This window comes from Hemitrygon akajei, chromosome 14 (assembly GCF_048418815.1).
Source record: "Hemitrygon akajei chromosome 14, sHemAka1.3, whole genome shotgun sequence".
In the NCBI taxonomy this organism is placed as follows: domain Eukaryota; kingdom Metazoa; phylum Chordata; class Chondrichthyes; order Myliobatiformes; family Dasyatidae; genus Hemitrygon; species Hemitrygon akajei.
The window spans coordinates 18810658-18825250 of record NC_133137.1 but is presented as its reverse complement, the minus strand read 5'-3'; the positions used below and the strand labels follow the sequence as shown (position 1 = coordinate 18825250).

At 41.7% G+C, this 14593-nt stretch overlaps 1 protein-coding gene across 3 annotated transcripts in view; it reads right to left on the bottom strand.

Moving 5' to 3' along the window:
- The window catches only part of denr (density-regulated protein), a 32889-nt gene that overhangs the window by 16944 nt on the left and 1352 nt on the right, over positions 1–14593 (bottom strand). For all 3 annotated transcript variants that reach the window (XM_073065541.1, XM_073065542.1, XM_073065543.1), the window contains 2 exons: positions 5094–5199; positions 4399–4418 (listed from right to left, as the gene is read on the bottom strand). In XM_073065541.1, the coding sequence (XP_072921642.1) occupies positions 4399–4418; positions 5094–5190 (117 nt within the window). In that variant the 5' untranslated portion in view covers positions 5191–5199. The remainder of the gene's footprint in view (positions 1–4398; positions 4419–5093; positions 5200–14593) is intronic.

Genomic DNA, 14593 nt, shown 5'->3' with positions numbered 1-14593 from the left:
GCAAGAAGAAAACTGCAGTACTGACAAGGACTTCCATAGTTAGAGCAGTAGGCACGACATTCTGTATGCAAAAGAGACACCTGGTTGGAATGGTGCCTCCTAGGTGTCAGATCGACTCCACGGCATTCTGAAGGGGGAGCTGGAGTAGCCAGAAGAGCTGGTACATATTGGCACCAATAACCGAGGTAGGAAAAGAGAGGAGGTCCTGAAGAGAGAACTTAGAGAGTTAGGTAGAAAGCTGAAAAGCAGGGCATCCAGGGTAGGAATCGCTGGATTGCTGCCTGTGCCACATGTCAGTGAGTAGAAGAATAGGATGATTTGGTAGATTAACATATGGCTGAGGAATTGGTTCAAGGGGCAGGGCTTCAGATTTCTGGATAACTGGGATCTCTTTCTGGGAAGGTATGCCCTGCACAAAAGGGACGGGTTACCCCTGAACCTGAGGGGGACCAATAACCTTGCAGGCAAGTCTGACAGAGGTTTTGGGGAGGTTTAAACTAATTTGGCAGGGGAATGAGAACCAGAGTGATAGGGTTGAGGATGGGGCAGTTGCTATAGAACTAGATGCAGTATGCAGTGTGACTGTCACGAAGGACAGGCAGATGACAGGGCAAAATTGCAGTGGGATGAGTTGCTGTATAACATGGGGACAAAATCCAAAAGGATGACCAATACAGGACTGAAGTGTTATATTTCAATGCAAGTAGAGTCATGGCTGGAAAAAGATCACTGTTGGGAGCTTAACATCCAAGGATACACAATGTCTCGAAAGGACAGGCAGGTAGGCAGAGGGGGTGGTGTGGCTGTGTTGGTAAAAAAAATATGAAATCAAATCATTAGAAAGAGGTAACACATGATTGAAAAATGTAGAATCCTTGTGGGTAGAGTTAAGAAACAGCAAGATTAAAATACCCTGATAGGGGTTATTTACAGGCCTCCGAACTGTAGCCAGGATGTGGGTTATAACGGGAGGTTAGAAAACGCATGGCAAAAGAGCAGTATTATGACAGTTAAATGTGCAGGTAGATTGGGAAAATTAGGTTGGTGTTGAACCCACTAGGGAATAGGCTTTTCTGGATTGGGTGTTGTGTAATGAACTGGATTTGACTAGGGAGCTTAAGGTAAAGGAACCCTTAGGAGACAGTGATCATAATGATAGACTTTACCCTGCAATTTGAGAGGGAGAAGCTAAAGTCAGATATAATCGGTATTACAGTGGAGTAAAGGGAATTAAAGAGGCATGAGAGAGGAGCTGGCCAAAGTTGCAAGGGGACACAGGCAAGGATGACAAAAGAACAGCAATGGCTGGAGCTCCTGGGAGCAATTCGGAAGGCACACGATACATCCCAAAGAAGAAGTCAAAGCCAACGGAAAAGTGAAAGAGACGGCATATAATAGACCAAAAAGTTAGTGGGAAGTTAGAGGATTGGGAAGCTTTTAAAAACAAGAACCCATGGTATTATATGAAAGATGGCATGGACAGAGGATTGGCTGATTGGCAGGAAGCAAAGAGTGGTTGATTTTTCTGGTTGGTTGCCAGTGACTAGTGGAATTCATTGCCACTGGTGGCTATGGAGGTTAAGTCATTGGGTGTAGTTAAGGCAGAAGTTGATGGGTTCTTGATTAGTCAGAACATGAAAGGTTATGGGAGAAGATAGGAGAATGGGGTTGAGAGGGAAAATTGGTTAGTCATGATGAAATGGCAGTGCAGAGTCAATGGGCTGAATAGCCTAATTCTGCTCCTATCTCTTATGGTTTAACTTTGTTTTTGTACACACAGTTGGATGTTGCATAGATGAGAAAGGACACTCAAATATTTAGAATAATTGTATTAACATTGCTCCAATAAGGCATTCTAATTACTGCACAATCCTTGATAAATTTAACAGAATGTGGTGGATTGTGCTAGCCAGCTGCAATAAAAGTGTCAATGAGTTCGGGATTTCCATAACTTTGAGAGTGGGGCTTCAATTAGGGAACTGGTCAGTCATTTCTGTTGGGATCATGGGTGGATTGACTACTGGCATGGCTGCCAATATGGTAGAAGGCTTAGAACATAACATGGTTGGGTGGAAGGATGTAGTGAGGTTCCTTGTCTCAGCTGTTACGCTATTTAAAGTTGAGAAATCCTAAATGGACATTGCCTCACTTTTCTTAATATACACTATTTCTGTTTTTTGCATGTTTTTAATCTATTTACAGCATACGTATGCTTTTAATATATGTATACTATAATTGATTTACTTATTCTTTTTTTTTGTTTTCTCTTAATATATAATGTATTGCATTGACTGCTGCTAAGTTAACAAACTTCACGTCACATACCGGTGATAAAAACCTGATTCTAAAATACTGTATCTGTTGATAAATAACTAGAGAGTAGTGGATTTGAATATGTTACCTATTCAAATCCACTTACAATGGAGTTCATGGCAGCCAACAATAATCACGTTACCAGCCCATTGTAAAAAGATACATTTCAAATACATTTTCACTTTTCAGGCTGAATATACAAATATGCTGCATATCTTAATTATGGCACTGACAATGACGCAGGAATGCAATCGTCAATAATTTATCAGTTGATTCTCGGTAACTGTGATATGCAGTAAAAAGATAACATTTTATTTTATTCAGATAGAGCACGGAAACTGACTCTTCTGACCCAATGAGCCCTCACGCCCAGTTACACCCGTGTGAACAATTAACCTCTGAGCCTGTACGTCTTTGGACTGTGGGAGGAAACTGAAGCACCTCGGGGAAACCCACATGGTCATGGGGAGAACGCACAAACGCCCTACAGACAGTGTTACATTACTGAGCCGCCCCATTTGGATACACACTGCAACTTTATTTGTTACAAATTAAAATTTGTAGAGTCAGAGTTAAATGCAGATACAAGGGGTGACTGATAAGTTCATGGCCTAAGGTAGAAGGGGTCAATTTTAGAAAACCTAGTACATTTATTTTTCAACATAGTCCCCTCCTACATGTACACACTTAGTCCGGTGGTCATGGAGCATACAGATCCCTTCTTTGTAGAAGTGGTCCACAGCGGGGTGATTGATAAGTTCGTGGACTAAGGTAGAAGGAGATGCATTATGAACTTCAAACTTTCAGCATTATTACTCAGAGTTGAACTGCACGCGCATGAAACGAGAGCGACTTGGACCTCCAGGTGGTCCACAGCGGGGTGATTGATAAGTTCGTGGACTAAGGTAGAAGGAGATGCATTATGAACTTCAAACTTTCAGCATTATTACTCAGAGTTGAACTGCACGCGCATGAAACGAGAGCGACTTGGACCTCCAGGTGGTCCACAGCAGGGGCGATTGATAAGTTTGTGGCCTAAGGTTGACGGAGATGAGCTATACAGCTCTTGTTCCATGCACCTGTAGATCAACTCTGAGTGAAAGTGCAGAAAGTTTGAAGTTAATAACACATCTCCTTCTACCTTAGGCCACAAACTTATCAATCATGCCTGCCGTGGACCACTTCTGGAGGTCCAAGACGCTGACTTCCACAAAAAAAGGGATCCATATGACCGCTGGACTAAGTGTGTAAATGTAGGAAAAATAAATGTGCTAGGTTTTCTAAAATTGACTCCTTCTACCTTAGGCCACAAACTTATCAATCACCCCTCGTATAAGCAGTTGTAAAAGGCACTTTAAAAAAAAATGGATGTTGGCAGGATTTGAGGACCTGAGTTATAGGGAAAGGTTGAATAGGTTGGAATTTATTCCCTGGAGTGTAGGAAATTGAGGGGTGATTTGATAGAGATTTACAAAACTACGAAGGATATAGATAGGGTTAATGCAAACAGGCTTTTTCCACTGAGGTTGGGTGTGCTTACAACTAGAGGTCATTGGTTAAGGATGAAAGTTGAAATATTTAAGGGGAGCCTGAGGAGGAACCTCTTCATTCAAGAGTGTGGTGTGAGTGTGGAACAAGCTGCACTGGAAGTAGTGGATGTGGGTTCAATTGCAAAACTTAAAGAGAAGCTTAGATTAGTAGCAGGATGGGAGGGATATGGAAGATGCAGGTGAAGGCAGACTAGGGCAGGCCGAATAACAGTTCAGCTCAGACTAGGTGGGCCAAACAGCGTTTCTGTGCTTATAGCGTACTATGACTCTATACAAATAAAAATATGGGTGTATTACAGTTTAATTAAATCCCAGTATAACTGCTCCCTCTTTATACCTTTTCTTTCAAGTAGTAAATCTGTGGAAAACAAACTGTAAATTGTTATGTTCTCACACCCAAGTCAATAGGGGCTCAAATAGGATTCTACAAAAATATCATCTAAAGCAGAATGAAGATAAATGCAATGGATGAAGAAAAATAGGAAAAAGAAGCAGGAGAGAGATTATTGAATTTGATGTAATTAATTGTACTTACCTCTGTTGGCAACGAACAGACTAGAAACAGAGGGAAAGAAACATTAATTTTTGAGGTCAAAATTGTAAGCATAATCTAGATCAAAAAACAATGATGAAATTTTGAAATGCACAAAGCTGAGAAATCCTTGTATACAATAAAATCAATTAGCTTAATTGATTAAATAAAACAATACACATTTTTGAAGTGACAAATTCAAAGAGAAAATTCTCTTATTTCAATGCTTAATTAGGATCATACACATGGAGTAAAAAAATTACCAAATACTTTTTCTGAATGTTTTAAAGTTACGTTAAAATACAAGCTTGTAAGTCAACATCAAGCTACTCCATAACAGAGAACATCATTGCTCTGAGCAAGCTTTGCTTTAGTTGAACTTTATCGCATTCAGTTATTACTCCCCCACCCCCGCTTTTTTTGCACTTCCTTCACTAAAACAAGAACAGTCCGAGCTCCAAACTTTACTATGAATCTTGTCCTGCATAAACATGGTCACATTTTCAATTTCTTCCACCTCACATAGAGCAATGCATTTCCATATTATCAGCAATATGACTACGATCTGATATTGCTGCAGAAGAGAAACTGTTCAAAGATATAATTTCAAACTAGCAATACTATTTTATCCTGCTGCATTTTATTCCATCGAAATAACTAAGTCCTCCTCATGCTAGCATTGCGCCACAGTAACTTACCTCCACAATAGAGAACTTTTAACGGACATTGCAGCTTACTGCTGGCTGGGTTTTCTTCCCTTTTGTTTTCTGATTCAGCATTTTCAGTAGTGGCCATCTCATCAATCTAAAGAGGTTCGTCCAAAACAAACAAGATAAATGTACTTTCCAAACCCACCCAAAACATAAATTTAAAGCATGAGATTTATTTATGAGGCGTTCAGAATCTGAGGCCATTTTATTTGCATCAATACAATGGATTCCCTTTTCAGAATGCGGTGGATTTGGACGATAGGGTTGGAAAAGGAAAAGTATTGTTAAAAAGAGTTGAAGCACCGATTAGCCAGAATCCAACTGAATGGCAGAATACACCTGTAAGAGAAGAAACCCATGAATAGAGTCTGTTCTGCTGTTGGAAAATTTCATAGCTGAAGTGGGATCTAATTTCCTATCTGGTCTTTCCCCATATTCTGTGTGCCTTTACTTACAAATATCAAATTTGATTTAAAATTAGCAATTTATGCCAGCTCATTTGTCACTGCTGGAGGAGCATCGGATACTTTCACACTGACACCCAGCTTAACACTGTACTGCAATGTGCCGATTCACTGGGCCTCCAGTTCAAAACCACAGGAGGTACCTATTTCCTTTCAGAAAAAGACGAATGCTTGGGTTTGCATGCTGCAAGCAAAGCGATAGTCTCTGACGGAAAGGGCCACTCGGTATGGAGAGGTGGTTGCCACGGGGTGGGCTGAGGTGAGCAGTGCAGCTGCTCTGTGTTGAGACGTAGCACATCATGAAGATTGCAGGTCAGTGGACTGCTAGCCCAGGTCCTTTGGCCTCCTGCTCAACAAGTGTGATGGAAACCGCTGTCTCCCCATCAATTATGTGGCTGCTGAGCTCTAAACATTTCTCAGTGATTAAAGGGGTAACAGAAGCTGCTGGCACTTTCTGTAACATAGAAACATAGAAAACCTACAGCACAATACAGGCCTTCAGCCCACAAAGTTGTGCTGAACATGTCCCTACCTTAGAAATCACTAGGCTTACCAATAGCCCTCAATTTTACTAAGTTCCATGTACCTATCTAAAAATCTCTTAAAAGACCCTATTGTATCTGTCTCCACCACCGTTGCTGGCAGCCCATTCCACGCACTCACCACTCTCTGAGTAAAAAACTTACCCCTGATATCTCTTCTGTACCTACTCCCCAGCACCTAAAACCTGTGTCCTCTTGTAGCAACCATTTCAGCCTTGGGAAAAAGCCTCTGACTATCCACATGATCAATGCCTCTCATCATCTTATACACCTCTATCAGGTCACCTCTCATCCTCATTTGCTCCAAGGAGAAAAGGCCGAGTTCACTCAACTTATTCTCATAAGGAATGCTCCCCAATCCAGGCAACATCCTCGTAAATCTCCTCTGCCCCCTTTCTATGGCTTCCACATCCTTCCTGTAGTGAGGAGACCAGAACTGCAAGTGGGGTCTGACCAGGGTCCTATATAGCTGCAACATTACCTCTCGGCTCCTAAATTCAATTCCACGATTGATGAAGGCCAATACATCATACGCCTTCTTAACCACAGAGTCAACCTGTGCAGCTGCTTTGAGCGTCCTATGGACTCAAACCCCAAGATCCCTCTGATCCTCCACACTGCGAAGAGTCTTACCATTAATACTATATTCTGCCGTCATATTTAACCTACCAAAATGAACCACTTCACACTTATCTGGGTTGAACTCCATCTGCCACTTCTCAGCCCAGTTTTACACCCTATCAATGTCCCACTGTAACCTCTGACAGCCCTCCACACTATCCACAACACCTCCAACATTTGTGTCATCAGCAAACTTACTAACCCATCCCTCCACTTACTCATCCAGGTCATTTATAAAAATCACAAAGTGTAAGGGTCCCAGAACAGATCCCTGAGGCACCCCACTGGTGACAGACCTCCATGCAGAATATGACCCGTCTACAACCACTCTTTGCCTTCTGTGGGCAAGCCACTTCTGGATTCACAAAGCAATGTCCCCTTGGATCCCATGCCTCCTTACTTTCTCAATAAACCTTGCATGGGGTACCTTATCAAATGCCTTGCTGAAATCCATATACACAACATCTACTGCTCTTCCTTCATCAATGTGTTTAGTCACATCCTCAAAAAATTCAATCAGGCTCGTAAGGCACGACCTGCCTTTGACAAAGTCATGCTGACTACTTCTAATCATATTATACCTCTCCAAATGTTCATAAATCCTGCCTCTCAGGATCTTCTCCATCAACTTACTAACTACTGAGGTAAGACTCACTGGTCTATAATTTCCTGGGCTATCTCACTCCCTTTCTTGAATAAAGGAACAACATCCACAACCCTCCAATCCTCGGGAACCTCTCCCATCCCCATTGATGATGCAAAGATAATCACCAGAGGCTCAGCAATGTCCTCCCTCGCCTCCCACAGTAGCCTGGGGTACATTTCATCCGGTCCCGGCGACTTATCCAACTTGATGCTTTCCAAAAGCTCCAGCACATCCTCTTTCTTATGCTCAAGCTTTTCAGTCTGCTGCAAGTCATCACTACAATCACTAAGATCCTTTCCCATAGTGAATACTGAAGAAAAGTATCCATTAAGAACCTCTGCTATTTCCTCCGGTTCCATACACACTTCTCCACTGTCACACTTGATAGGTCCTATTCTTTCACGTTTTATCCTCTTGCTCTTCACATACTTGTAGAATGCCTTGGGGTTTTCCTTAATCTTGCCCAAGGACTTCTCATGGCCCCTTCTGGCTCTCCTAATTTCCTTCTTAAGATCCTTCCTGTTAGCCTTATAATCTTCTAGATCTCTAACATTACCTAGCTCTCTGAACCTTTTGTAAGCATTTCTTTTCTTCTTGACCAGATTTATTACAGCCTTTGTACACCACGATTCCTGCACCCTACCATAACCTCCCTGTTTCAATGGAACGTACCTATATAGAGCTCTACACAAATATCCCCTGAATATCGTAATGTATATCATGCTATGTTAACTGTTTTAGCATTGATTGAACTTGAGTTTTCAATTCTAGGAACACATCCTGAGCATCTTATAAAATACTACACTATCACTCATTGCACATATACATTTTTCCACCCTTAATTTAAAAAAAATTTTTTAGACCAACCCTAGGTCCTTCAACCATCAGAAATAATTTCTCATTTATCCTATTAATCCCTAATTCTGTAGATAACATGTACAGGAAAAAATATCAATTTGTTTTGTTTTTAAATTATGCATAAACAATGTAATTAATTGCTTGTAAAACCCATTGTGAAAAGTGTTATATAGATTAACAATACTTATTTATTGCCTGACAAATAAAAATACCTTAAAAGCCAAAGGAAGAAATACTGTTGTTTCAATAAAGAACCTAAGTGTTAGTTATTACATGAAACAACATCTTGGGATTTGCTGAGTTATTTTAATGTAGCATCTGCTTGAAAGCATCAGGATTGCTGGGGAAAACCATGATAATGATTGCTTTTGTTACATTCCAAAATGAAAACATTTTGCTGGGGCAAGAAAGGTAATACGTTTCTGCTAAAGGAAGCGTGAATTCACTCCGCTAGCCTTCAGGTCGCCCTTGGGCAAGCTGTAACACCTGCTTAGCCCCCCAGTAAGGTCCATGTGAAGCGATGGGAGCTGGTGGTGGATGTTCGCATGAGCAGCTGATGTACATTACAAGTCCTGGTTATGTGACCACTGATGCCAGGCCGACAATGTCTGATGAGTATCGATAATGTCTGGAATCACCCGTCTTGTAAAGGCACTACCAGAAGGTAGCAATGGCAAACCATTTATGTAGAAAAATTTGCCAAGAACAGTCATGGTCATGCACTACGATTGGCCATGCCATATGACACAGCACATAATAGAAACATAGGAAATAGGTGCAGGAGTAGGCCATTCGGCCCTTCGAGCCTGCATCGCCATTCAGTATGATCATGGCTGATCATCCAACTCAGAACCCTGTACCTGCTTTCTCTCCATACCCCCGATCCCTTTAGCCACGAGGGCCATATCTAACTCCCTCTTAAATATAGCCAATGAACCAGCCTCAACTGTTTCCTGTGGCAGAGAATTCCACAGATTCACCACTCTCTGTGTGAAGAAGTTTTTCCTCATCTCGGCCCTAAAAGGCTTCCCCTTTATCCTTAAACTGTGACCCCTCATTCTGGACTTCCCCAACATCGGAAACAATCTTCCTGCATCTAGCCTGTCCAATCCCTTTAGAATTTTATACGTTTCAATAAGATCCCCCCTCAATCTTCTAAATTCCAGTGAGTATAAGCCTAGTCGATCCAGTCTTTCTTCATATGAAAGTTCTGCCATCCCAGGAATCAATCTGGTGAACCTTCTCTGTACTCCCTCTATGGCAAGAATGTCTTTCCTCGGATTATGGGACCAAAACTGCACACAATTTTCTAGGTGCGGTCTCACCAAGGCCTTGTACAACTGCAGTAGAACCTCCCTGCTCCTGTACTCAAATCCTTTTGCTATGAATGCCAACATACCATTTGCCTTTTTCACCGCCTGCTGTACCTGCATGCCCACCTTCAATGACTGGTGTACAATGACACCCAGGTCTCGTTGCATCTCCCCTTTTCCTAATTGGCCACCGTTCAGATAATAATCTGTTTCTCTGTTCTTGCAACCAAAGTGGATAACCTCACATTTATCCACATTAAATTGCATCTGCCATGAATTTGCCCACTCACCTAACCTATCCAAGTCACCCTGCATCCTCTTAGCATCCTCCTCACAGCTAACACCGCCGCCCAGCTTCGTGTCATCCGCAAACTTGGAGATGCTGCATTTAATTCCCTCGTCTAAATCATTTATATATATTGTAAACAATTGGGGTCCCAGCACTGAGCCTTGCAGTACCCCACTAGTCACTGCCTGCCATTCTGAAAAGGTCTCGTTTATTCCCACTCTTTGCTTCCTGTCTGCCAACCAATTCTTTATCCACATCAATACCATACCCCCAATACCGTGTGCTTTAAGTTTGCACACTAATCTCCTGTGTGGGACCTTGTCAAAAGCCTTTTGAAAATTTAAATATACCACATCCACTGGCTCTCCCCTATCCACTCTACTAGTTACATCTTCAAAAAATTCTATAAGATTCGTCAGTCATGATTTTCCTTTCACAAATCCATGCTGACTTTGTCCGATGATTTCACCTCTTTCCAAATGTGCTGTTATCACATCTTTGATAACCAACTCTAGTATTTTCCCCACCACCGATGTCAGACTAACCGGTCTATAATTCCCCGGTTTCTCTCTCCCTCCTTTTTTAAAAAGTGGGGTTACATTAGCCACCCTCCAATCCTCAGGAACTAATCCAGAATCTAAGGAGTTTTGAAAAATTATCACTAATGCATCCACTATTTCTTGGGCTGCTTCCTTAAGCACTCTGGGATGCAGACCATCTGGCCCTGGGGATTTATCTGCCTTTAATCCCTTCAATTTACCTAACACCACTTCCCTACTAACATGTATTTCCCTCAGTTCCTCCATCTCACTAGACCATCGGTCCCTTACTATTTCCGGAAGATTATTTATGTCCTCCTTAGTGAAGACAGAACCAAAGTAGTTATTCAATTGGTCTGCCATGTCTTTGTTCCCTATGATCAATTCACCTGTTTCTGACTGTAAAGGACCTACATTTGTCTTGACCAATCTTATTCTTTTCATGTACCTATAAAAGCTTTTACAGTCAGTTTTTATGTTCCCTGACAGCTTTCTCTCATAATCTTTTTTCCCTTTCCTAATTAAACCCTTTGTCCTCCTCTGCTGGTCTCTGAATTCCTCCCAGTCCTCAGGTGTGCCACTTTTTTTTGCTAATTTATATGTTTCTTCTTTGGACTTGATACTATCCCTAACTTCCCTTGTCAGCCACGGGTGCACTACCTTCCCTGGTTTATTCTTTTGCCAAACTGGGATGAACAGTTGTTGTAGTTCATCCATGCGATCTTTAAATGCTTGCCGTTGCATATCCACCGTCAACCCTTTAAGTATCATTTGCCAGTCTATCTTAGCTAATTCACGTCTCATACCTTCAAAGTTACCCTTCTTTAAGTTCAGAACCTTTGTTTCTGAATTAACTATGTCACTCTCCATCTTAATGAAGAATTCCACCATATTATGGTCACTCTTACCCAAGGGGCCTCGCACGACAAGACTGCTAACTAACCCTTCCTCATTGCTCAATACCCAATCTAGAATGGCCTGCTCGCCAGTTGGTTCCTCAACATGTTGATGATGATAATAATTAAAGATTAATTATAATTCCCACTAATGATTGAGCTTACACAACATGATTTTGGAGATCTATTCAAACTTTACACTCTGCCTTATGTCTCAGGCCTTTAGAATTGGACAACAAATTCGTGCACTATGTCACCAGGGCACCCAAAGCCTTCAGCCTCAATTTGACCATAATCCCCAGCTCCCAGCTCAGGTCTTTACCTGTCAAACTAGACAGGCATAAAGTTTTATTTTACTCAGAGATAAAGTGCGGAGAAGGCCCTTCCAGCCCAACAAGTTGCACCATCTGGCAACTCACAGGAAATTTTTCAGTGACCAGTTAACCTACTAACTGGTCTTTGGACTGCAGGGAGAAACCAGAGCACCCAGCGGTAACCCACGCGGTTCAGGGGGAGAAGGTACAGTCTCGCTACGGATGCCGCCGGAATTGAGCTCTGAACTCCGGAACACCCTGAACTGTAACGGGATTGCACGAACTGCGACACTACCCAACTCCTCCAGTTTCATCACTACAACCACTTCTAGATGCTTTTCTGTGGATCACCAGTCTGACTTGGAATCTTGGGATCTGTACAGGTAGAACCATAATTTTTTGCCAGAAACAATAATTAAGATTTTAAACTTAGCAGCAAAGAATGGTACAAGAGCAGATGAAAACAGGAGCAAGGGAAGCTACCGGTCCCTTCAAGCCCAGGAACCAGAAGCAGCTTCTGCTCCTCCGCTATCAGATTTCCAAACAGTCCATAAACTCTACTTTTCTATGTTCTTGCACTACTCTGCTGCGGTAAAACAACAACCTTCATGTCATACAAGTCAGTGATAATAAAACTAACTCATTCTGCCATTCTCTATGGTTGTGGCTGATAATATTAATAACCATCATCATCCTTACGTACTGCATGTCACATGACGTGGGCATTCATGGTCTTTGACCATCACTGTTCTTGGAAATATTTCGACATTGTTTGCCATTGTCTCCTTCTGGGCAGTGTCTTTACAAGACGGGTAACCCCAGCCATTAACAAAACTCTTCAGAAATTGCCTGCCTGGCGTCAGTGGTCGCATAACTAGGACTTGCAATATGCATCATATAACCATCCATCACTTGATCCCATGGCTTCATGTGACACTGATCAGGGGGCTACACCTCGCCCAAGGGTGACCAGCAAACTAGAATTGGGAAGGAATGCCTTATACCTCCTCAGTAAAGATATGCCTCGAGCCCACCATCCAGATAATAATAACTTATTTATAAGGTTCATTAAGGTTATTATAGCTGGGGGTGGTAATGGGCACAAGCTCCCACTACCTATTAAATGCTCCTAATGGGCATGCACCTCAAATAGTGTCTGACAACCAAGTTCAGCTCCTGGCCTTCATGTGCGGCTTAGCTACTAAGCCTGGCGGAACCGTTTCTACTGAGAGAAGGGGTAAAGATGGGTTACTGCGCCTTAAAACCAGTCACTTCAGGCAGATGGGGCTCGTCAGCTTATTTACAAGGAAAATTATGATCTGAAACCTCTGCTGCCTTGTGGCTACACCCACTCATGAGGAAACCTTCAGGAGTAAAGCTGAGGGAAAAATCTGGAGCTGGCGTGCCTAAGGCAGTCCTATGTTGAATTCGATGCTGATTGGCAACTCCTGTGATGCTGCTGGTACCAAACTGTATCAGTCCCTGCTGTTCGTTTGGGTTCATCAAATGCGTGGAGAGGGGAAGCTTGCAACATTGGCAACAGCTTGCTCTCCATATTGTACTGCCCAGGGTTGTGTATCTAGACAGCCAGGATGCAATATCCATGGTCAACTCCAACCAACGGAGGCCCTCACCATTTACAGACCACTTTTCATACAGATGACATAGTTCAAAATGCTTTACAATGGGATAAAGTGCAAACATGAAAGTAACATTAAAAATTAAATTAAAAATAAATATGAAAATAAAAGGCAAAAAGATGTTAGTTAAACGCAAGTTTAAATAAGTAAGTTTTGATCTGGCATTTAAAAGTATCAACTGAATCTGCATCCCTTACAGTTTTTGGTTATTGAATTCCACAGCTTAGGAACATCGTTCCAAAAAGCTGACAGTTATCTTTTGAGAGAGATAATTTAAATTTAAGAGACCAGAAGAGGACCTCTGAGTCTGAGCAGGATTATAAAACGAAAATGATTTTGTGATGTACTCCTGTCCCAGATCATTAAGAGCTTTAAAAACAAGTTTCCTTATAACTCAGGCCCTCCAGTCTCGGCAACATCCACATAATAATTTTCTCTGTACCCTTTCAACCTTACTTACATCTTTCCTGTAGGTAGATGACCAAAAATAGCAGACAGTATTCCAAATCAGATCTCACCAACATCTAATACTTAGGGATTTAAAGAAAAAAAGAGCAGTACAGTAGTATAATTTTTGAGGAATGTGTTGCAGATTCGTGGAGCTTGATAATTGAAGACAAAGGTATTAATTGTGGAATGATTACAAGAGGCCAGGTTCAGATTAGGAGGGATGAGATCATGGATGGATTTTTAATAAAAAACATAAAATCTAAAAATGAAGGTTGCTTAATCAGATGGACAGCTGAATCCATCTGATTAAGCTTGCTTAATCGGAGGCACAAAAGGATAGGTAAGTGGCACTTTGGGCAAGTTAGCACCTAAGCAGAGGATTTTTGGATAACCGCAAGGCTGTGAAATAAATGAAGAGGGAGGCTGGCCAAAAAAAAAATGCACTGGTTAAATAAATCCATGGAGAAAAGGCTCAGATAACTGGATCACTAACAAATGCATTGGGGATGATAGAGTCAGGCCATAACATAGGATAGGAAGTAGAACATCATAATAATGGCACATTCTTATAATTGTTATTAGTCATAATAATTATGATCCAAAAATCACAATCAACTTCTGTTAAACACATGACAACATGATAAAGAATGGTCATGCTCAATTTTGATGGGAATAGTCAGAGGTGAGAGAACAGAGATCGTGACAAGGAGTGATGGCAGTGTTCTTAGCCTTCTCGGTAATTAATTGGGATGCATTTTTACTCAGCTGGCACGAGCTGCCTGTCATCCCAACATGAGCACAGTAACTATGATACACAGCTTGTGTTACAGATAGGGCATGAAAACAGGTCACTCAGCCCATAAAGGCCACACTATCAATCAACCACATCTACACTAATACTACACCTTCCTTTTTT